Source organism: Crocodylus siamensis, chromosome 3 (assembly GCF_052110815.1).
Source record: "Crocodylus siamensis isolate JL-2025a chromosome 3, ASM5211081v1, whole genome shotgun sequence".
NCBI lineage: Eukaryota > Metazoa > Chordata > Crocodylia > Crocodylidae > Crocodylus > Crocodylus siamensis.
This window is the reverse complement of record NC_143397.1, coordinates 246,623,918-246,649,033: the sequence shown is the minus strand read 5'-3', so window position 1 is coordinate 246,649,033 and position 25,116 is coordinate 246,623,918. Positions and strand designations below refer to the sequence as shown.

Sequence of the window (25,116 nt, the reverse complement as noted above, 5' to 3'; positions counted from 1 at the left end):
CATGGGAAAATGTGGATTTGGGATTACTTTTTTAACCCCCAACGTGGGATTTTGTTCGAAATCAAAGAAGACCGGGATCCCGGCTCATCACTGTGCACATGGGCCACGTCCACGTATTGCGGGTCAGCAGTGCGGGCCGGGCCCCTTTGTGTCCGCGTCCCGCACGGGTGCTAGCTGCCGCGGGTTACAGTGCGACGCAAACCTCGCCAACCGGCACCTTGGCCCCGCCCACGACTGCCCGGGAAGGGGGCGGGGCCTTCCCACGCAGCCGCGCGCTGAGGGCCCCGCCCCCGTTGGCATGGCAGCGTCGCCCGCGTCCGTTCCAGGCGGCCATGGTGCGCGGTGAGTGAGTGTGAGTGTGTGCGAGTGTGAGTGTGTGCGCGTGTCCCGGCCCCCGCCCCGCCCCGGGACCTGCGCTGGAAACAGTGTTGCGGGGGGGGCTGCGGGGTGGGAGGTGCCTTCCCCCCCCGGTCATATCAGCGTTATATTTTATTGTATTAGTATGTCATTATAGTATAGTATAGTATAGTATAGTATATTTTACATCATTATTATAGTATGTCTTTTTATATTATATTATACCATATCATATTTTATATCTTATTATACCATAACATTTCATATCATATCATTATTATATCCTATTGTTATATTATATTATACCATATCATATTTTTATATCTTATTATATTGTACCATAACATTTCATATCATATCATTATTATATCCTATCGTTATATTATATTATACCGTATCATATTTCATATCCTATCATGGTATTAAATTACATTATATTATATTATGTCTTTATAGTACAGGCAGTCCTCGGACTTATGACACAATTGGTTCCTGAAAACCACTTCTTCAGTCAAAACGTTGTAACTCAGAACCAATTTTCTCACAAAAAACAATGTTATAAATGAGGGGTTGGTTTCTGAACCAAGGCCTGACACCTTATTTTCATAAAAAATACCCCACAATTTTGTATCCGATCAATTATAGATGAGTAATATTGCTACATTGATGTATTTATATTGTAAATACCAATCATATTGATTTGGAAGGACTTCTTTGAGGTGATTTTGCTGGACTTTTTGAAAGGTTATTGGCTGAAGCCTTCTCAGCAGTCTTGGTTGCAGGTTTTTCTGGAGTCTTGTCTGCTTTTTTAAAGAAAACGTCCAAGGAAGTTTGGCCAGGTGTTCTCCAGCTTGTTCACTGGTGTGGTGTTGCATCGGCTCAAGTGTTGTAAAGTCAAAACTGACATCATAAAGTTGAAACAGGGTGTCAATTTATAAATGTTGAAAGTGTGAAACGTTGTAACTCAAAACACTGTAGGTTGAGGACTGCCTGTATATCATTATATTATATGGTTATGTGATTGTATTATGCCATTATATTATATTGTGTCATTGTATGATGTCATCATAGTATTATTATTATGTTGTATTGTGTTATATTGTAGTTTGTAGGCAGCTGTAATTTGAAGGTGTAGCAGGGCCCTGGGTCTTTCTTAATGAATTGTGCAGTTCAGCTAGGTGCCAGGTGTTTCTTAGACACCGCTCATGGGCTCTTTGGTGGCAGGTTGCCATTTCCGATGGGTCCAGCTTCAACTTGTTCCCACTTGGGTGCACTGGCACAGCACTCCAGGCAGCTAGGTTTTTGTTTACTCCTCTGCAAGAGATCTGGGTTGAATCCTGATAATGAGGAGGTCTGAGAGAGTCTTTGTGCCTTGTGTGTGGGGTTTTTAATGCATAAAGTCAGGTATACCAAATGAATGCTCTTTCCAGTGAAGTTATATTTTTGGTTTTCGTCAACCTGAAACTGAATAACGTAGCCCTAGGGCCCTAGCATATTAACGAGCTTCTAGCTCAGGGGTGCTCAACCTCTGGCCTGCAGAGCCATGGAATCTGGCCCGTGGGGCTCCCCAAGGATGAGGAAATGTGGCCGCAAGGGAGCTGTGGCAGTTAGTAGCTCCACCCTTGCCTGCTGCCAATTCCCCAGCTCCCAACACCAAGCTCCACGCAGCTGGGATGCCTCCTCTCACCCCGCACCTTCCCTCCAGCTGGATAGGGTCCAGGCCACACTCCCTCCTCCCCTCCCCTGTGGCTGGATCAGGGCTGGGCCACCCTGCTCCCCTGCATGGGGCTGGGTCAAGCTCCCTCCACTTCCTTGCCCCAAAAGGGCCAGTTTGGAGCTGAGTCAAGCCCCCACTCCCCCGTCAGGGCTGGGTTTGGGCCAGGATGGCCCCTCTACTCCCTCTGCATGGCTGGATGGAGTCCAGCTGCAACCACCCCAGTGCTGGATTGGGACCACCAGCCTGATCTGGCCTGCAGATAGACCAGGCACTGCACATCCAACCTACTGGCCAAAAAAGCATGACTGTTGTTTTTACCTTTGAGAAAAATGTGTTGTGTTATATGTAGTGATGGACCATGGCATCTGTACCTCCTGTTTAATTCCCATGACCAGTTTGAGTCAGATTTGAGCACCTTGTTTCTTGGTGAACTCCAAATGGTAGAGACAGGCAAGCCCTGTATCCCACCTTAAGTGTCTGTGCAGTCTCTGGATTAACATGTTGCCTCAGAACAATCGTGGATAACTTGAGTTAACAGCCATTTTAGTCTTGTGTATAAATGACTATCCTGTGCCTGCTTTGATGTGAGTCAAATCTCAGCTTTATCAGCCCTGGATTAAGCCAGTCATCTGGTTTTTGGCTTCAGTAGGTGTAGACAGAAGTGACTGTTTTCTCCGATCTGGCCCCTGAAAGCACTCTGCAGCCATGACCAAACACAAGTTCATGGATGCGGAGCACTTTAAGAGGGCCTGATCCTGCGACAATCTGAACCCTCATCGCATAGTGGTGTGCCTTCAGTAACTTGTGTCTGTGTGTGCCAAGAGCAAGGCTTGGCTGACACAGCCCAGCCCTGCTCCCAGTGCTGTTTTCAGAATGGGAGGGGAAAAGGGAGTGTAGGCAGCTCCTTCTGGGGTTTGCCCAGCGGGTGCTGGAAGCTGGGGCTCCAGTCAACCTTTCCCTCCATTCTAGCATGGCTGGGGAAACCCTAGAACAGACCTCTCTCCTCTGCCTTCTCTCTCTCCCATCCTGAGACAGAACGGAAGCTGGGAGAGGAGGCAGAGCAAGGGGAAGAGGCTGCAGAGATCCTCTCTCCCTAGATTGGCTCCAAATTGGAGCTTGATCTCCCACGTTTTTGACCCAAGAGCTACATTTGGGTCAGAAAGATTAGTTTAACTCAGGGTGCTTTCTGTGAAGCATCATGAGTTAGACCTGGGACCTTCACTTCTGTCTGCGCCTAATGACTCTGAATCCTTCTTGCCAGCAGCACAGCCCACTGCCCTCAGAGGAGCAGGTCTGCCGTGGATTGGTTTTACTTAGGATTCTCAACAAAATGCTTCAGTTTAAAAAATCAAACCAACATGTCCATGAGGATATAGGCAAGGTCCTTCATTTCTGTGTGTGTCAGAAGTGCAAACTTTGGTTAACTGCATCACACAATGCAGTTTTTGCCTATTGCTTATGTTGCAACAGGCTCTGAAGGGCACAGAAACTCTTCATTTTCTGTTGTCTAATTTTAACACACTTGTGCTCTGTTTAGCGGCATGACAAGCCGCTGTCACTTTCAAGGCTTGTAAAGCAGCCTTGACCTGATTAGATCTGTTACTTTCATGGCTGCATGCTTTCATAAACACTGTGGACAAATAATTTCATCCAGGATCCTACATGCTCCTTGTCCATCTTTAAGTATCTGTGAAGTATCCAAATTAGCACTTTACTCCTGAACAGTCCAGATCATTTGAGGTAATTCCCATTTAAACTCAGGAATTGTTCTGGTCTGTTTTGATGCAAGTTAAAACCTGGGACAGTCAGCCCCATATTAAAATGATCCTCTGGTTTTTTTTAGTTTAAGAAACAAGGTAGGGTGGGAAAAGCTTAGAAGAAGGGGTTGTTCCTGTAGCTAATGAGGATTGTTTATGCTGTTTTGGGAAAAATGAATAATTATTTTTCCAGTGTCAAGGCAATGCACTTAAATGGAGTGCACTGTACTAATGGAAAACTTAAGGGAAAACGTGGCCTAAAGGCATGGCACTGACTTCTATATGTCCTTTCTTCATAAACAACAAATATTTAGAACCATATTGTAATGCAAAATGGTAAATAAAATTAGGCAGAGCCAACTGTTCATTATTTAGTAAAAAGAATAATTCCTATCTCATTTGGCCTTAAAAGTGACACTGGAACTACCAGTTGTTATGAACCAGTTTTCAGAGGTAAATGCTATGCTTGAAGTGGCAGTGCAATTGCAATATAGAGTTAAATTAAGAACAGGGCTACGGGGGATTCCAGATTTCACTATTTTCCCTTGCTTTATGATTTTTTTTCCTTCTGCTCTTGTATATCTCCAGTGCTGTTGGGCTGTCCCTCCCTTGCTGCACAGAACCAGTGGTTTGGAAAACAACACTTTCTCTCTCTGTGAAGCTGGCAGATGCATGTTTTGGGAAGGCATTGCTTTCTGCAGCAGAATAGCTGCATCTTCTGAAGGGCCGCGTCTACACAAAACACTGTGCGGTAGCCTGAGATTACTGCTCAGTAGTGTCGCATGGCAGAACCCGTGGTGTGACGCTACTGCGCAGTAGTGTCAGGACTGCTGCATAGCCAGTGCCACAAAAAAGCCATTCGTCAGCGCTACTGCACAGTAACTTGGGTTCATTGGTATGACTGCGCAGTAACTAAAGTTACTGCATGTGGCAGGGCACGGTTTGTGCCTGCCACTTCAAGGGCCTGAACCCAGCAGCTGGCAGATGCCTGATTAGGGCAGCCATTTTGGATTCAGGGCTGCCCATATAAACAGGGCATTTTGCTGCTGAAAGGCCAGGCAACAACATCGCCTGGCTGCAAGGCCACTGGTATCACTTGGAGGTAGGGGAGGAGCTGTAGGGGATGGTCCGGAGGCTCCTGGTCCTGGGCATGACCTAAAACTGCACCCTGCTGGGAGTGGGTGGCCTGGTGGGGCTCTCAGTGGTGCAGGAGCCCCTAGGAAATGCCAGGCCAGTTATTACCCCAGTGATTGGCAGGTCAGGGTGCCTTAACCCCAGCTCCCACCTTTGAATGGGTCAGGTAACAACGGAGGTAAAGGCAGCCAGGCACGGCTACGGCCACCTGAGCCCACCTGAGGAGGGAATCCCCAAGACCCCGAGTAAGGGGGACATTGTGGAGCTCCGAGTAAAGGGGGAGAAGAACTAGAGGGCTGAGGGTCTAGTACACATACAGACCCTGAGTGTTACCCTGAAAGGGGCCTGTGTGTACTTAGACCCAGTCGGCCACTACCCCGGTAAATTGGCTGGCCACTACCCCAGTGAGGGTCGTAGGAGAGGCCCAACAGACGGTACGACTGCCACTCAAGGAATGGACTAGCTAAGCCTATGGCCAAAGGGTGCCCTCTCCAAGAGGGAGCAAGGCACCATAAATTGTCGATGTGAGAGAGAGACCCTGTGAGAGTGAGGCCTGAGTGAGAAGTGGGTGGTATGACTGTGTGTGTGACTGAGGCCTGACGGCATGGTCTAAGCATGCTCTGGCTGTAGGCCGGGGGCACTGTAACATCTGGATGCCATCTGCAAGGCTTGGGCTGTAGTGTAGGGGAGGTACGGAGCTGTGGACACCTCTAAATATGGGGGTGCAGTAATGAGCAGCCTCCCATCTTATTTAACAGCATATTATTATTCCAGCAAGACGTGGCAGATGAGACCAGTGGGCAGCATGCCCAGAGGCAGGTGGGGGGCTAGCTGCAGCTCGTACCCACTTTATCACACTGCACAGTCATTTAGTTCTTGTTCATACAAGTATTAAATGACTGTGCAGTCAGTGTCTCGTGTAGACATGGCCAAGGTGTGATATAAGTTTCAGTCTTAAATGGTGCATTTACACAAGATGCTTTGAGTGCAGTAGATTAATTCTACATAGTCTACTGTGCAGTAGCATCACCTAAAAAGCATGCGCTGGCCCTACTGAACAATAGTGCTGGTTACTGTTCATTTAGTTGGTACCTGTTATTGCAGGTACTAACTAAATGCGCAGTAACCACTGCATGGTAACACATGTGTAGACGTGCACGTTGTGTAAGAAATACTACTGCTATCCAGCCTTCTCATCATCTCGGCATCTATGTGAAGGCCAATATCTCCTAGTTCTTGCTACTTTCTCAGTGCAGTGCCAAATCAGAGTGAAAAAATTCCTAGAACACCCCCTCTAATACCTTTTAGGATCATTTATTTGTTCCCCTTTGCCAACTATTGATGTTATTATTCACTATCTTCAATAGATCTTTGCCATTTCAGAACAGTACTCTTTCTTGCTAACTACCAATAAGGTTCCAATCTCCCTGGCATTATTAAGGTTGTGGGAAAAAGCATCTTTCTTTTGTCTGTCTGATCACCGGCTTTACTGACATTCTTGCATTTTCATAGATTTAATATTGTCTCCTTTTGGGTGGCTACTGAACTACCTTTTAACATAGGTTTCTCTTTGAGCTCAGGTTATTTTTTAATATAGTCAGTCTCTCTGAGAAGAACCAGAAGCCAAGGGACCTGGTTTTTTCATGCCTTGAACTTTGTGCAGTCATTTTCACTTGTGTAAAGGTAGCATAAATACTACTAAATAAGTAGTAAATACACAAGGTGTGAGGCAGCGCAGAATCAAGGTAATTATTTTCAGACTCATCATTCCCAGTTTGAATCTTCCTCTCTTCTTTAGCTTATTCATGTGTAAAAGGGGAGAGGTCCTGGAAATGGGAACGGTCACTGGTGTGGAAGCTAATATCAAAGGGGGTTTGTAGATGTGCCAGGAGGCTGCTCTGATGCGCTTTAATTACAGCACATTGGAGCAGTCTGCTTGGAGCGTGCTCCAGGCAGCCTTTGCATCTCATGTAACGGTGTCCCCGCCCCGCACTTCAGAATGGCAGTGGGGGTGCTTTAATTCAAGCTCATTGAACAAGCTTGAGTTAAAGCACCCCTGAAGCGTGGGGACACTGATACACAAGACGCTGCAAGTACCTTAATTAGAGCGGCTTTCTGAGCTGCTGTAATTAAAGCACTCCACCTCTACCCCTGGGGCACGTGTAAAAATGCCCAAAGGGTCTCATGCGCTTCAATCAGATGAGCTAGGTAATCTCTACCCCATAATTCTGAAAGAACTGGCACGTGAAATTGCAAGCCCAGTAGGAACCATTTTTTAAAGAATTATTGAGTCAGGGATGGTAATTTTATGGCTGAAGAATAATAAATGTAGCACCTAGATTAGAAGGGGAGTGGAGGAAGAGTGAGCTGAGAAATTACAGGGTCCTTAATGGGATGCAAGGCTTCAGAAAAAAAAATGGAAGGAAAATAATTAAAGGCATAGGGGGAAAGGAAAAATGGGATAAAGGGTGTTATAGTTTTGCCAGAAGCTTGACTATCCAACTAACTTTCTTTGGTAAAGTAACTGATTTAACTGATTTTTCTAGGTAAAGATAAGGTGGTAGAAATCATATATCTGAAGTTCATAATCTGAATTTCTGTGAAGCACATGGAGAAATTACTATTATTGGCAGAAGTAACGTAAGATGAATCTGGAACATCTAATAGGGAAATGCTATATTTTGCTAAAAGGAAAAGCATCAGATGGGAAGGAAGTTACTGGTAGAGTTCCTTAAGGATGAGCTTTGGCACTGGTTTTATTTAATATTTTCATTCATGTCCTTGGCACAAAAGTAGGAATTTGTTAATGAAATGTGCTGATGACACAAACTTCAGTAAAGAAGAGGACCAGGATGATATGCAGGAAGAACTGGATGGTTTTAAAAATAGACATTAATTTAAATTCAGTAATACCTGGTGCCTTTATGAAAGAGGAGGAAGACCTAGGGAGGTTACCTGTTGATTACAGAATGATTATGAGTCAGTATGACTCAGTGATGAAAAAGGGAATTGTGATTGATCTTAGGATCAAATCAGTTGAGGTATTTCCAGTGGAGACCGGGAAATGTTAATGCCATTGGACTGTTGTATATGTCTACAGTGCTGGAAACCTTATTTCAAGAAAGATTAATTTAAACTGGAACAAGTGTAGAAAGGTTTGATCATGGGACTGGAGAGGTCTGTCTTACAGGAGGACATTAGAAATTTGACTTGTTCAGCTGAGAAAGGATGTATCTGGCCTCAGAGGGGTAAACACCAAAGAGAGAAAAGTGCAGTTTATATTAAAGGATAATGTTGGCTCACAGCCAAATGGATAAAATCTGGCCATGAATCATTTTAAATTAAGAAATTAGAAGGTTTGCAACCTTGAGAGCAGCAAGGTTGTGGAACAACCTTTCAAGAAGGATTCGGGGGGCAAACATCATATTCAGACGGAGCCTAGCCAGTTTATGAAAAGGATGATGCGGTATAGTTGCCTCTGGCAAAGAAATACACTCAGTGGATGTGTCCGGATGAGTGCGCGCATGCGTTTCCCCAGGGACAAATAGCGGCGGCACATAGTTGTGCTGCTGCTTCTCGTCTTCAGGGAGTGCCCGTCATGTGCACTGTGGCACACGGCACATTGCCCCAGGTGGGGTAGGGGACTGTGGGCTGGCCACAACAGTCTTTCCTGGGGGCCTCCCAGGGCTCCAGCAGCTGCGATCTGGCAGTAGAGAGCCTGGCCAGCAGCTGGATTGTGGCTTCGGCCAGCCAGGCTCCTGTTTTGGGTGGCTCATGCTGCTGCCACGTGCACCACCCTTCTTTTTTTCTAGCATGGATTTTTTTTGACATCGGGATTCCTGGTGTCAAACTCCTACACCTTCACTCCCCACCCCCATGCTGCAAATTAGCAGCATGGGGAACGCCTGTGTGTGCGGTGTGTGGCACCATAGATGGGTCTGCGACAATGGCTACCACATGTGAACACTTGTCTAGAAAACCCCGGTGAGTCGGGAGGTACTTTCCAGTCTTGTATTTTTATGACTATACCTCTGCTGATATCCTTCTAAAAACCTGACTTGGGTAGTTTTCAACTCATGATAAACCCAATGGGTTATAGTAAATAAGAATAAGGTCTTCTGGTTTTGGAAGAAGTGTTGTCTCCAGAGTTATTCAGGAACTGAAAACCAGTACCAAATTTGATTTCCTGTTTACAGGGACAGAAGACGTAGAACTGGAAAGGACCTTTGAGGTCACTAAGTCCAGACCCCAGGTCTCACAGGCAACCACATCAAATATAATTCTGTTAATGAACTTGTCAAACTCCATTGCAATGTAGATCCTGGGGGTCTGATAGCGAGCCAGAAAATCAAAGATTCACATATGCCTCTAACCATGCGAATGAAAGAAAAACCCTCATTAAGTTTATAGTAGCTCTGTCCCTGTGGCCAGTTATTTTTGAGTATGTCTGATATTCCAGAGAGAAAATTCTCTAATATAACAGTATTGATGAAAAATAAAGCTATTTCATCCCTGTCTGCTGGTTTACAAGCTCCTCTCTTCTTTCCTGTTAGAATTGTGGGGGGGTTTTTTGGTTTTTTTCCTTGCAGGCGCCTCAGCTCAGGAAACCAATCTTTCCCCTTTCCTCTCGAAAGCACTAGACAGGCTGCAAAGTGTTGAGTGTTCAATTCCCTGCAGCAGCTCTCCAGACGTGTCTCTCAAGTGCTCCTACGGCTCCTATAGGGAATCATTTCTTCTGCTTCATAAACCTGCTCAAAAATGAAAGCCGGCAGTTTTGCCTCACTATTTGAATACACCCAGGAGGCACAAAAGAACTGTTCTAGAGAGTGCTGCTGTGAAGCATGGCACACTTTTTCCATCTGCCTTACACAGTGAAAGGGCCTAATGTAATTACCCTTAATGTTGTGCTGGGCATGTGCCAGAGAGCATAGGTGGGACAGACCTTTACATATGCACAGAGCGCTGCACTAAGGATGGCTAAGTTGCATCCTTTTGTGGAGAAGTGGGTGTGCACTACTGCACCTTAGCAGCCCCCTCTCTCCCCCTGACAATGTAGGTATGTCCTACACATTTCTTGTTACAGGGATCTGAAAATAACATAAAATATCCATTGAATCATGAGGTTGGAAGGGACCTCAAGATTCCAACCTCCTGTACGAATGCAGGACGTGTTATTCCTAAACCAGCCCAGACAGATGCCTGTCCAGCCTCTGTTATAAGGAAGTTGTTCATCATATAGTACTCGGAAATTTGCTTAAGAAAGGTATTCAGCATAATGGTTTTTAAGCCTGCATCCATTTGCCCTACCAGGATGCATTATACTAGTGCTGTCATGCTTGCTTACACTGACCTGTTTGTACTGGGAGCACAGATCTATTTTACCATTTTCCCACACACTGGCATCAAGCCTCAGTAGGATTCCTTTGTGAGCACAGTATCACCAGTATGGAAAATGGAGGAGTGCCATCTGTCCAGGGCAGGATGGAGCTACCTGTGTTAAGTATCCAAGTGATATAAAGTGGCAAGTGTAAAGTAATAATTGTAATGCATACCCTTATTGCCTGGGGTAAGCCAGCTATCAGGGGCATTCAGCATATCATTCTACAGTTAATGAAATCGCTGTGCTCATCTCTGCAGATTGCCTTTATAAACCTCTTCATCCGTATGCCAAATGGAAGCCCACAGATCAGGATTAAAGTCTCCTTCAGTAAGGGCTATTCAGCCCTGTTCATCTGTAAATAATAAGACTAAAGCAATCTATTTCCCTCTCTTCTCAAAGGGCTCTAAGTATAGGAGCTGTATTGTCTCAAATGACTTCCTGAGGCACTGATGCAACATGAGTACCAAACTGTAACAGTCCAGCCCTTGTGAATAGTGCTTCAGCTCAGCAGCAATAATAAAAATGGGCAATTTGAGCAAAACTCTGAGAGGTAAAAATTCCTGGAAAGAAAATTATTTAATTATACGGCAGGGCTGTTTTCTTTCCCTATTTACCTTTTACTTCATTTGTCCGTGGAGTGCTTTTGCAAGGTATGAGAAACTTTTTAAGAGCTAGCAATCATAAAAACACCCATTCTGATTTTTTTCGCACAGTTACCTTAAGATCAACTACACGTGCAAAGTAGCTATCACTCTATAAAAAGCTCCGAACAGCTATAAAGTTAGACCTTGAAAATGTGTATTAACTTTATAGCTGGTTGCTACTGAGGTTTAACATGCAAGTGTAGCAGGGTCTCTGCTGTGGCTGGGAGCACCACCAGCTGATGGGGCTCCAAGTTGCATGGGTGTACTATAACCAACCATGGGGGTAAGTGAAACTTTCAGGGCTGGGAGATCGTAGCAGCTGTTTTGCCCCAGGCCCAGGGGTTTTATACGCCCCCAACCCTGGGAGAATGCAGCTTGCATAGTACCCCAGCTCTGGGGGACTGTGGGGTACCCTGCAGCTGGAAGACCCCTCAACCAGCCATGGAGCTTGCTTGCTTCTTGCTGGTGCAGGGGTTCCCCTTGCACTAGCAATAAGGTGTGATGGATCAAATGTGCCATCTTAGTCACGCCTCCTGCCATGCACACATGGCGACTGTGTGGATCATGCATTAGATCCCATTGCATCATTACCTGCATGTGCAGAAGGGGCACTATAAACACCTACTTCTCCAGCCAAGCTGTATAGCAGGGAACTGAAAAATTATAAAAGAAAAGCTCATGCATTTGAAACTTATTTGTTACAGTGGGCTGGAGATGAGGTAGTATGATCTGTAGCCATGAAAAAAACACACACACTTTCATGACAGGGTTTAGGTCAGTAACATTGGACCCCTTTTATTGACTGGAAGATTGCCTGGCAAAGGTATTGTTACTTTAAATTTTAGCTGGGATGGAAAATGAGATTATTGATCGGTGAGACTATTCCAGTCATACATTGAAAGCTTTATCGGGATACACTTAAGCACTAACTTATTTACAATAATAATTATAAAGCTCACATAGCCTTGGAGTCGAGGGAGGTGGGGTCAGCTGGCCAGGTGTTGCTGCTTTCTTGGGGAGTCACAAGGGTCAAAGTTGCTCAGCAGAGTCTTGAGTGAGCCAATCTCTTGCAGCTATACAACTTGTTTTATACTACATGCTGCTAGCCAAAAATGCCATTCCATATTTAGAGACGCAGTGTTGCAAAACACCAACCCTGCCTGGGAACCCAAAACTTGCTCAACTCAGTGACATGTGCTTGCACCAATACCCTGGCCAAGCAGGGCTTGCCAGGCCTACAATATCATAATGTGGATGTTCAGAATCCTGGTCCTGCATTGGATCACTTGTACTCCAGTTAATGAACTGGTAATGCCTTGGATCAAATTTAAGAAATACCTTGGATCAAATTTAGCTCAAACATAAGCAGTAGTAATGGGGACCAGTGATGGTATTACCCAAAGCAAGAAGAAATATGTTACTGCGCTGCTTAAGAGTCTCGCTCCTGATTCCCCCTTGCTTCCCATCCCCAGCATGGCATACTAACCCCAGCGCCGTGGCACAACTTTGCTAGACAACACATTGATTGGCAGTGGAGCCAAGGGCCATGCCCACACCAGTCCTGCCCATTCCTCAGCTGGTGGTGGAAAATGACATAATGTCCTCACAGAAGCAGCCTCCTTTTATCATCCTGCTACTTGTGATCTGAGTAGGTAGCAAGAACGTAAGAGGGCATAAAGTATTTACCTACTGCCTTACACAACTGCACAAATTGGCCCACAATCTGGCATACTGAAGGCAACAGAAATTGTGCCTACTAATGCCAGGGTCATATTTGACCACTTTTAGTGTTATTTTTTTCTTTTGTTTTGAAGGTAAGGTCAATTTGTTTCTCAAAATGCTAGGTATTATGGTGGGACATACCGAGGGGTCATCTTTTACAAATTTTGTAGCAGTCGGTACTCCTGTTGGCACTTGTACTGAATGTCTCTTTATTAAGGTGGAAAAAGGGATTTAATTAACTCCTTGAGTAGATCACAAGTAGAGTAATGAAAACTAACTACCTGGAGGAAATTTTCTTGCAGTCACTGAAGATCTTGTTCGACGACGTGCAGAACATAACAACTGTGAAATTTTTTCGCTGGAAGAAATCACCTTGCATCAACAGGAAATAGAGAAAATAGAATACCTTGATAAATGGTGCAGAGACTTAAAAATCCTCTATCTTCAAAATAATTTAATTCCAAAAATTGGTAAGTGTTTTTATTTTCATTCTGTTTTATATTTAAACTGAGTTACAGGTGTGATTGTGAGGTCAGAAAATGGCTATTAGGTTTTGAGTTTAAGGTAAAAAGAACAGCAGGAAAGAGGAGGAGTGGCTAAATGACTTTGGGCTTGATCATGCCCTCTGAGCATCTTCTGTCTGTGTTGAATTCAGCAGTTGATATGGGCTCAGAATGTTACGGGTTTCAGCCCTAATATTAAAAAGCTATTTATGTAGTTAAATGCTATAGATCAAAGTTATCTTGCATTTTTACCTTTCTTGCAAAGAGAAAGCGGGTTTGTTACCCACTCTGAATTGTGGTATTAGAGAACTGGCCTCTATACACCGGTCCCTAGAAGTCCTCTACTTAAAGCATACACTTAAAAATAACTATTATGAGTCCTTAACTCCCCTAGGTGCTTCTTCTCTAGCAAGGGACCTTGTAATATGCTGGCACTTACAGCTTCCCAGAGAGTTTACTTTTAGTATATATAGATGAAAAAAATGTTATTTCAATTAATTCTCAAAAGAAATCCTCACTTTATACTGGGGAGAAACTGTCATGTTCTTCTATATAAATATAGCCCTTTGATGATAGGTGGCAAAATTTTGCCTATCCTACAAGACATAAAACTTCACAAGGCCTAGGTATACAGAGAACCTGGATATACAGAGAAGTTGTATGATGATATAGCATCAGATGTTTGCCCAGACACATCATAGATAAATATAAGGTAAAGTTCTTGTCTGGAAAAGCCTAGACTGTACAGTGATGACAGAGGAGGGAAGGAGAAGCACCAAAAGCAAGCGGCTGAGTGGTGATATTGATGCCATGTAAATTACCTTTGCCCCTCATTTTAAAAAGGAAAGTTTTCGGGTGAATAAATGATTTGCTGATCTCACAGGCAGGGGAAGAGGGGGCTGTGCGGGAGGTGTAAGGTGCCTTTAACACTTGTACACTCCCCTGTCCAGAGCTGCTCTAGTGGCGGGAGAGGTTTCCAGTGTAAGCCTGGGTACTTTCCCAGGTTGCCCCAAAGGTGACTGTGCTCTGTGCGGTGGCGCTACACCAGACTTACCACCCTCAGCTTCAACCTGGGTGCCTCTGGTGCCAGGGAGTCTTAGGAAGGCAGACTTAGGGGTGTCTTCTGTAGGCTCACGCTGGGGAAAGTAGCGGAGTGGGTGCTCTTTTATACTGCTTCAGCCCAGTGATGCCTACAGTTTTGGCCCTGAGCCCATGGACAAATGAATGGCATGGGACCCATCTGTGGGGCCAGATCAGCTTCTCCTTGCCTAGGATCAGGCCCTAGGCACCCCACATACCTGGGGGCCCCACACTGGCCCTCGTGTGCTGAGATCAGTCCCTGTGCCATCCTGTATGCCTAATCTAGTGCACAAAGCCATGGCCTGCAGGGCTCCCCATAGATCCATGGGGAGCCGGACAAGCCAGATGACATGGTGCTGAGGGCTGGATTTGGCCACTGGCCAGGGCTTGAACACCTCTGCTTCAGCCCATCCAGGAGGGCCACAGCAGGGGTGGTTGTGGTGATATTTTCACCTTCTCTGTTGCTGTCCCCGACACCTGTAAGGATTTATCTCGTTCTTCTGATAGCCCTCATGTCTCTGGAAGGTTACTGTGGAATAATCCTTCAATTAATCCTTCCGTTCACTGCAGTGATCTCATTTTTAATAAGATGCAGATTTATTCCTTAATTCATCTAAACAACTCAGAGCTAGAAATGCATGAGACTTCCAGGAATAGCTGCCACCATAGTGCAGCTGACTACCAGGCAGAGCACCTGCATATCACTTGAGAGATGCAACGCCACATGACTACTGATCAAAATAAGCAGTCTACCCAACACCTAAAATATATGATAATCTGGTCAGTTCTCAGTAAGTCTATGTTCCTAGCCTGACAGCTTGCCAAATACCATACTATTTACAATCTCCCTTTTCTATGCAAAATTGTCAGAAGTATTTATGAAAATCCAGCAGGCTTGAATAATGTAGCTGGTAAACTCCTAAGTGCTGTAGCTATTAGTTCTGGTTCTCTTCTTTTCAACACATGTATGGAAACAGCCATAAAATACCACTGGCTCAAATGCTGACAGTCTGGGGATAGCTCCCAGCTGTGCACATCCACAGGAGATGCAGAGACTCCTGTCAGTTATCAGACTACCTGCAAGAGAGAAGGTGCAGCTCAGACTGGCAGGCTCAAGAAAGCCATTCAGAAAGCTAGCTAGGAAACTGTTTTCACCCTGGAGGGATAGCATCTGGGATGACAACAAAATGGCATCTTCCTAGGGTCCTGTGAGACTTACTGCCTCATCAAGGGAGATGCATGGCAACTAAATGGCTCAGCCTTCATAATTTCAGACATTATCAGACTGATTTTTGTGACTTTACTGGATACAGTATTTACTGTAAGTTGTGGTCCTTTATCATGTTGCAGATTTTTAGTATATATTTCATACATCTTGTCTTGGCCTGCAATTTTTTTCCTTTCTTCTTTCTGGAATTGATGAAGTTCTCTTCTTTTTCCTCTTTCCCTCTCTTCTTTTCTGGTATTACTACTTTTAGTTGTTTTCTGCAAACAAAGATTTCTAGACATTGTTATACAGTGAAGACCCATTTGGATGATTTCCCTGTTGCAGTTGTTTTGTGGTGGGAAAAGAATGTTATGTTCTGGGTCCCAGACTGTTAAAGTATCTTGTGGCAGTGAAAGTCCTCATTTCTGGGATGTTCAGCATGGGAAGAAGGGTTTTTAGAATGCATTTTTCCTTGACTGACAGTTTTATACTGTTTTGCATTTAACCCACAGAATAAGCAACCCATAAGTAATAAAACTGCTAGATTTATTGAGTTAATCTTTTCTGGTTTAACTGGTTTTATCACCAGAATTTCACCACTGAATATTTGTCTTAGTGTCTCATAAAATATACATGTACGTGTGTGTGTGTACGCACGTGCACACGCGCACACACACACACGCTATGTGATTTGATTTGGTTGCTGATTTGAGTCGGAGGAGATTCGGCCTGACTCAGTGGCCGAATCTCCAAATCTGAATTGAATCGGGAGACCCCACCAGGAGATTCAATTTGGAGAAATTTAACAATTCAGCCATAGACACAGCTTTATGTGTTTTTTCTACATAACTCGAGGTACCAGGTATGGCTCGTGAACACTGAAATGGCAGAGTGAATGGAGCATCCCACGGGAGCACAGGGGGCACCCCCTAACCCTGGCTCAGCAACTGGTGCCTCCTGGGTCTGGGTGGACACTTGGGGTCCCTTTGTGGCTGATTGCCAAGCTGGGGGAGCATGGTGAGGGGTTCCTCCCATGCTCAGCAGTGGAAACCCTCGCATTCTCCTGGGACACTCCATCAGCCCCACCATCTCAGCATTCACGAGCTGTGCCCAGTACCTTGAGGCATGTAGAAAAAACATATAAAGCTGTGTCTATGGCTGAATCACTGATTCCCTGAATCAGAATCAAATCTTCAGGTTCAGATTTAGCTCAATCAAATTGGGACAGTGATCTGAATCAATTAATCGAATCACTGTCCCCCAAGTCGGGCCAAATCCAAATCCATTTCAGATACTGCCTGCTTTGCACACTCCTAACACACACACACACACACACACACACACACATACACAGTAACAGTTTTTTTTTCTTCACTTACCCATTTCTCCCATATTGCAAAAATCTATCAAGGATAATTCTTGAACATAATATTTACTATGTCCATTTTGTGTCTCAAAAGAAGCAACTGAACATCTTCTCTTGTGCCCTTTGTGTTATACTGATTTAATAGCCTTCCTGTCCAGCAAACTTCTTCCCAGGATTAATATACAAAAACACTTTCTGATTCTGTTCTCTTCTGTAAGCTCCTTTCAGAGAGCATCTCTCCTACAAATACTATGCTTAGTGAAATGCAGTAGTCTTTGGTTTGAAAAGGATAGGTTAGGTAATATAAAGAACTTACAAGGATTACACAGTGCCTCACTGCAAATAAAGGCTGTAGGGGGCTGCTACCAGTTGTCACACATCTAAATGGGACAATTTGGAATCAAAGACCGAATATTCTTAGATATAGCACTAAAATTTTTTGCTGTATACAAAAAACAACCTGCCAGCATGATGTGCATCCAAGCTGTCAATGGTCTGGACAAAGGAATGCCGTACTTCTAATTCCCCCTTTGGTTTCCATTTCAGGCTGAGAGCCATGGGACTCTTTAGCCTGGAAAAGCGCAGACTCAGGGGTGATCTGATGGCCACCTATAAGTTTATCAGGAGTGACCACCAGGATCTGGGGGAACGTTTGTTCACCAGAGCGCCCCAAGGGATGACGAGGTCGAACAGTCACAAACTCCTGCAAGACCGTTTCAGGCTGGACATAAGGAAGAATTTCTTTACTGTCCGAGCCCCCAAGGTCTGGAACAGTCTGCCAGCGGAGGTGGTTCAAGCACCTACATTGAACACCTTCAGGAGTAAATTGGATGCTTATCTTGCTGGGATCCTATGAGCCCAGCTGACTTCCTGCCTTTTGGGCAGGGGGCTGGACTCGGTGATCTCCCGAGGTCCCTTCCAGCCCTGATGTCTATGAAATCTATGAAATCATCTGATCAGAGCTAAACTCCTTTCTGAACATCTGTCTCAGCAAATGCCTAGATTTGGATCTCAACTACCTTCCTTCAATTCCTGGATAGTATAGCTTCCTGGGACCCTGCAGTTCCAGTCGTACATATTCAGACTTGTTCTTTCCTCTTGATTCTGCAAGACGCACCAGAATGTAATTTCCACTTCTTTCTCCATGGCAGGCCTCCATGCAACATGTAAGATAAGCTGTCCATTCCCAAGCTTGTTTGGTTAAGTTTTAGAACCACACAATCATCATACCCTGCAGAAGCCTTAAAGATGCATTGTGGATTACAGGATCCTCCTTGGACAAAGAATGTAACTTCTACATTTTGACAAGATCACAAAGCATTGCAACAAGACAACTCATAAATGAAATTATCATTAGATTTTTAAGATTTGCTTTCAAGGGAAATATGCATTCTGTGGGATTCATTTTCAGTCTGATGGTAGAAAAGCAGCTTAGTTCAAGATGGACTCTGATAGTCTTTAGCATTACTTACTTATTTTTTAATGAAAAAAATCATTCAGGAGTTTCTAGTGTCTTCTCATCTATCCCTCAGTATTACGTATCTAAACAAAGAACCCTGGGACCTTCAGGTGAAGCCAGCAGAGAGTTGAAATGCCACAAAGTGGAAAAGCAGATTTTTAGCAGTTTGTCTTCATGTTGTTTTATCAGCAAAACCTAAATAGGAAGACTGGTTATATTGCTTCTGGAGTGAGGGCTAGGAATAATTTACAAACAATTTTCATTCTTTCAGGTATTTTAATTCTCAAAGTTTCTTACATTAATTCTGCAAAACCTTACAGAAGAAACGTATCCTGAAAAGGAAAGATGTGTGGGTTAAGGGAACGAATCATTTTTCACAAAAGGAAACTGTTAAAATTTTCACCAATTCCAGAAAAGAGGGCAAGACAATGTGGATCTGATCCATATCTTCTTGAACAGAATGTTTCAACAGATATTTGGACCAAGCTTTTAGTTTCTGGATGATTAAGCAGCTAATTGGTGACTAGCTGTCTCTGTTCATTGTCTTTCCTATTTACTTTTTATGTTCAGTCTTCAGTGTGTTTTGTTTTCCATCCAAGGGTCATTATTTCAAGTGCATTAAAAAGTGAATATTAGTTGTATGTTAATGCTGCTGTATATTATATTCATAATAGTCAATAGTTATTCTATACTGCATTTATCTTTTAGTATTTAATTTATGAAAGTAAGTAAATGAACATACAATTTAAAAATGATTATAGTATTCCTGACAAATAGAATCAAAGTTATATTTGTATTTGTTACAGAAAATGTTAGCAAACTAAAGAAGCTTGAATATTTAAATTTAGCTTTGAACAACATTGAAAAGATTGAAAATTTGGAAGGTAAGATTTTTTTTTAAATATTTATTTTTGTTTCTTTTTTATATGGGAATACTGGGATGGATAATTAAAGATAAGGAAATCGTAGATTATCAGATATGCCCATTGACAAAGGTAATTAGTTGCTACTTAACATGAGTCTTTCTGTTAGAGACTGTTAGTATAGAAGGTGCATAAAAATGCATATAGAATCTAGCAAAAGTTCATCTGGGGTTGCTATTCTTCCTTTTTAGAGTTTTGTTAAACTATGGTGAATCTTATTCTTCCTTGTATAAACATTCTCCAACATTGCAACTGTTCTTTGACACCCTTGTTATAGACCATGGGCGTGTCCACATGAGATGCATTAATGCACAATGGCCTAATTTAATGCACATTACAGGAGTGTGTCTACATGTGCGTGCCCTTCCTGTGCATTAAAATGGCTACTCATGCCTAAATTTGATACCTGCAAATTTAGGTATCAAATTTAGGCGCGATTTAGTTATTGCACACTAACGTACGTGCAGATGCGACCCGGCACTAACTTTAGTGCTGGGTTTGCCCAGCCACTTGGGGGCTGGCCTGAGCCCAGCCCCAGGGCTCCTGGCTGGCCACCTCTCCTGCTGCAGGGCAGGGCTGCTCTGGCAGCCCCTAGCTGCAGGGTATAAAAGTGTGCAGCCATTTTGTGCCTTGAGGAACACACACCAGGAGCCTGTACAAGCCTGTTGTCATGTACAGGAGCCCAGTGGCCCTGTGTGTCTCCCTGGACAGGCCACAAGCTGCCTTTGCCTGCCTTGTCCTCCTCCTCCAGAGCTGCTGCTTGTCCATAGGCAAGTGTTGCAAAGGGCTGCAGCTTGCTGCACTCCTTGCCCAGCCCTGAGATCCCTCCAGGGCTACTGCCTGGCTGTCTCTGGCAACAGGGCCAGCACCTGCTCCTTGCCGCTGCTCACCCCGAGTGTCTCTTTGCAGGTGCTGTGGTGAAGTGCCTCTGCCATGTGGCTCTCAGTCCCTGGCCATGCCCATGTCCTGCATGCTGTTGGCAGCAGTCCAGGGACAGCCATGCAGGGCCCCAGAGACCCTGTCATCCTCATCCTCCTCCCCATTGAGTCCCAGCCCTGCCTGCTTGCGCACGCCTGTCCTGACTGCCCCCAGCTGGACCTGGGAGGAGGTGTGCAACCTCGTGGTGCTCTGGGGCTGTGCCGATGGGCACTCCTGCTCACTGCAGCACTGCCACCTAAAAGTCAAGGCCTTGCAGGCACAGTGGATGGCTGTGACCGACTTCAGTCATTGGTCCAGTCATGCCCAAAAAGCCATGGCCTTTATGCAGGAGCTGACCTGCATTTTGGTGCCCTGGGAGCCAGGCCATACCCCTGTGAGTGGCATCAGCAGGGGCAGCCTGCCTGAGCTCCCACCCTGCCCTGATGCCTTCCAACACCCTGCTCCACCCTCCTCCCTGTCTGTTGCATCCACTGGCAGCTTGGGGAGCCCTGCCCAGCAACTGCCTTGCCCTTGGCGCAGCCCCACACCCCATCATGAGGACTGGCCACCAATGATACTGGCAGCCACTAGCAGTGCCAGCTCCTCCCTGGTGGGGGGACCTTGGCCGGGTGCTGGCCCATCGTACACCACGGGCCATGGACACTGGGTGCAGCTAGTCACCCTTGCTAACAGGGAGGCCTATGCCAAGCTGCCAGCTTCACCAGCCCTGGACATATGGTAAGTCTCTGCACTGGGGGAGGGCCCTCCCAGTCCCTGTTCCTGATCCTGGCCCCAGTCACAGCCTCTGCCCCTGTTCCTGGCCCCTGCCCCCTCTCCCTCCCTGTCCCAGCTGCATTCCCTTGGCCCTGGGTTCCCCACCCCACACAGCACACAGACAAGCGGAACGCAGTTCAAAACTATTCAGCAGCCTGTGTCCCGGCAGCCAGGCAAGCACAGTCCTTTCACACTGAGGAAGGAATTGATGCCAGTGGCACTGTCCTTCTCAGCAGCAGGGGGCAGGGATGTGTAGCACTGCCACAGGTAGTCCTTCAGGCAGCAGCAGAGACTGCAGGGCAGCCCAGGCTTGCCCCCTGTGCTGTCATAGCTCAGGGTCCCAAACCAGGAGCACAGGTGTGCCTGGGGCACAAGGAGGAGCAGCAGCAGCAGGGCATAGTGGCTTGGGCACCCCTCTACCTGCACAGACAGCTCATCGTGCACTGTTCAAGGCATGGGCAGCAGGGACACACTTGGGGCACAGCAGCAGTGCAGCAGGGGGCTGGCTTCATGCTGCCTCCCTGGAGAGGCCTCCTGCAGGGATGGTGGAGGTGCAGCTAGCCCTTTGGCCCAGTTGTGCGGGAGCCCCACACACCCCAAGCCCTAGGTGCTGTGGGCTGAGTGGCAGTGCAGCAGAGTGGCTGGCCTTTAGGGAGAGAGCAGGAAGGAGTGGGGTCTGGAGCCATGGCAGCAGGTACTGCCAGCAGCTTGGCTTATCCAGCCCTGGGAAGGGTGCCTGTGCTCAGCACCCAGCAGGCTGCTGGACCCAGGGGAACAGGCTGCCTGTGGCCAGCACTCAGTGGGCCACCAGTCCCAGGGTAGTGTGAAGGGATGGGGCTTGGCCAGCAGCTGCCTGGACCCAGGCTTGGCTGGGCACCTTACTATGGTACCTCAGCACCTGTGCATGGCTCAGCCCCAATCTGAGGCCATGCATTCCACTGCCCCTGGTGCAGAGCATCTTCTATCTGAAATGCTGAAAACTCTCACAAAAGGGTCAACCCCTTGGCCTGGGGGGGAGCCCACCAGCCCCAGCAGGGATGTGGGCTCCAGGTTGTTGCCACCTGCTGCTGGAGCCACTCAGATGCAATGGCTGCACCAGCAGCGCACCAGGGTCTGGACCCACCTGCTCCAGCGACTAGTGGTGGTGGTGGAGTAGGAGGCATGGGAGCAGTCACAGGAGGCACGGGAGCAGGCCCGGAGGCCAGAGGACATTGCCCGACTGGAGGCATGGGACCGGGCACAAAAGGACTGCTGGGCCTGAATGGAAGCCCTGTAGTGGGAGCACCTAGAGCAGGTCCAGCAGCAGCAGGATGCTGACCACCAGGCCATGGACACCTTCCTGGCCCTGCCTGGAGTCCATGTACATGTCTCCCACTGCCCAGCCCCCAACCATGGCTTCACAGGGCCCCTGTGTGTCCCACCCTCTGCCCCACAGCATGCCCCCACCTGGCCTTGGGAGGAAGTCCTTGGGTGTCTCCTACTCACGAGACCCCCTGGTCTGGCCTCGGCCACCGTCCTGGGCCTGGGTATGCCACTATCCCCTGCACCAGAAGACCAAAGACCTGGCTGTACATGAGGCTGCCACCCACTGGGATCATTGCAGCCCCTAGAGCAACAAGGGAACATCCAGGGGCTGGGGTGCTAGGCACCTGCCCCAGGGCTCTGCCCCCTAGGCCCCTCAGACTCACTCCCCACTCTGGGCTTGAAGACCCAAATTATTGTATATAGTTTCCCACCTGTATATAGTTTCCCACTTGTAACCCAATTTTTTTATTGGTAGATGGGGAGGATGGAGGGGGTTCTGTTTGTTGAGGGGGTGGGGGAGGAATGGGGGTGGGTGTTGTGAAGTTAATAAAGCTTTTTATTTTGAACCTGTGCATGTCCTGAGAATGGTGCTGAGGGTGGGCAACAAGTAGTGGGGGTGTGGGTGGTGGGACAAGCAGACTGGAGTGGGGAGTGCAAGAGGTGTCCTGCAGCTGGTGCCCTAGCCCCTGCTGGTGGTTGTGTAGCTGTCCTGGGGCGTGGGCACAGAGTGTGTGGGGGGGGTGCTGCCAACAGGGCCAGCATCATGGCCAGCAGGAGCACGAGGTGTTGGTCTTTGCTGGCGCCAGGCCAGAGCAGCAGGGTGCTGGGTGTCATTGGCAGGGGCAGGGCTAGGGCCTGGAGCAGCCCTGGCATGGGGAAACAGGGTGGGCAAGGAGGGAGCTGGCTCATGCTGTCCCTGCACTAAGCATGCAGCTCCTGAGCAGGGAAGGGGCTGGCCAGGTATCAGAGTTTCCAAGATGGCTGCCAGCATGTGGCTGGAGGCTGGTGCTCCCCGCAGTGGCCACAGGGCACGTGGCAGGACTGGAGGGACTTAGGACTAACTTTAGTGCCAAGTCTCAGCATGTGTAGACACCTACCAAAAATCACTTAATGTGCATTAGCTTAATACAATAAATTTAGTCACGCTTATTTGCATGTGTAGATGCACCCCATATGTTGTTGTGCACACAGGGCGTACAATGTGATTTAAAAACAAGCCGGAATCTTATCAGGGAATAAGGCACAATGCTGCATTTATTGGAACATAAAACATGCAACGTGAAAAGAATAAAGAACAGTAAGGTTATTTGCTTCACTTGTTCTCATGCATACTCTTTTATTCATTCATCCATCCATTCATTCAAAAGAGACAAGCACGCACACGCGGAAGTTAGACAGTCCTGGAAAGGTTAAGGTGTTACCAAGTTTCAAAGTTGTTCAAGGTCAGTCTGGTTGCCGGCCAGGCTGACCGAGAGAGTTAGAGTCAGATCTCGCTGGATGCACCCAAAACTCCTTCTTGCAGGTGGAAGATACCCAAAGCCTTGTCCTTGTGTTCATTCTTTATAGTAATAGCTGTCCATACCAGCTTATGCATTCCACTGAGTTGGATACGAAGGCCATCCTTCTTGTCCCGTTGGCATGTTGGGATTGGTAGGTCATGATCTTCTCGCTTTGTGGTCTGCAATCTTTAGGGGCTGTCACTTGCAGTCTTCAGCCGTCAAGATGGAGCATGATTTCATGTTTGGTAATCCTTTACTGCTGACTCTAGGTCATTATTGACTCCATTACTGACTCCAAGATGAACATGAGCCACCAGTGCCAGACTGCAGCCATCAAGGCCAGCCATACCTTGTCACACATCTAAAGATGCATCTCAAGCCGGTCCAGAGAGGTGATACCCCCCTCTATGCGACACTGGTCAGGCCGCAGTTGGATTACTGTGTCCAGTTCTGGGCTCTGCACTTCAAAAGGGATGTGGCCAACCTGGAAAGGGTTCAGAGGAGGGTTGATTAACTGCAGAAGCTACTGAAAATGGTTAGAATTTTATAAGATCAAATTCAGGCCACAGAAATGTCTGTAGATAAATTCCAGTTCACTAGAATTATGTCTGTCTTTAGTTTTTTCCATGGGAATCTTCTATGTAGTCAGTTTGCTAGTGTTTAAGCTAGCCACTGTCAGGGAAACACGGCCCCAAGGTCACGGTGGGTCGAGGGTGGTATTGGAACAAACAGGTGGGATTAGCGGCGACGAGTTTGAGCAGTACGGGACACATGTGCGGTTTCAAAGTAAATGAGATTTATTCACTTATGCTTTGGTTGCGTAGGCAGAGCTGCTTGCTTCAGTTACAGTTACGAACAAGCAATATGAGAACAAACAACAAGGGGGTCTGTTGGCCCATGGGGTTCACGAGTAAGCCCTTGCGTTCTACCCCGAAGGATAGGGGCAGCTGCCTACTCGCTAGTCCCAGGGCTGGCCAACAGCTCATAGGTGGATAACGAATAACAAGAACAAAACTGTAACCCGTCGGAACGTCGTGACACCAGTCCAAGCGGACAACGAGTAGAGGCGATGATAGCCGATGCCGAAGTCAGAAACCTGGGATGCCGAGATGAAACCGTAATCGAAGCAAGTCGGGTTGAGCAGAATTGTAGTCAGGATCGAGAGCCAAATCAGTCCGGTAGCCGTAGGATCAAACACGAAGAAATCAAAACCGAAGAAGGATCGAATGACCGAAGGTACCGAGGGAGGAGACCAGTGGGCTGGTAAGCCCTCCTGGAGAGCAGTCCCTGCCGCCGCAGCTTCTGCTTCCAGGTAGGATCTCTCCTGACGGGACAGTCCCTGACACGTCAGCCTCTGTCCGTCGGTCGAGT

General features: G+C 46.6%; 1 protein-coding gene across 1 annotated transcript in view; it reads left to right on the top strand.

Annotated features, from left to right (window-relative positions):
- The first annotated feature begins 291 nt into the window (after positions 1 to 291).
- The window catches only part of DNAAF11 (dynein axonemal assembly factor 11), a 76,250-nt gene continuing 51,425 nt past the window's right edge, over positions 292 to 25,116 (top strand). Inside the window, exons 1-3 of the mRNA XM_090037372.1 lie at positions 292 to 342; positions 13,014 to 13,181; positions 19,133 to 19,210. Of these exons, the coding sequence (XP_089893498.1) occupies positions 333 to 342; positions 13,014 to 13,181; positions 19,133 to 19,210 (256 nt within the window). The 5' untranslated portion in view covers positions 292 to 332. The remainder of the gene's footprint in view (positions 343 to 13,013; positions 13,182 to 19,132; positions 19,211 to 25,116) is intronic.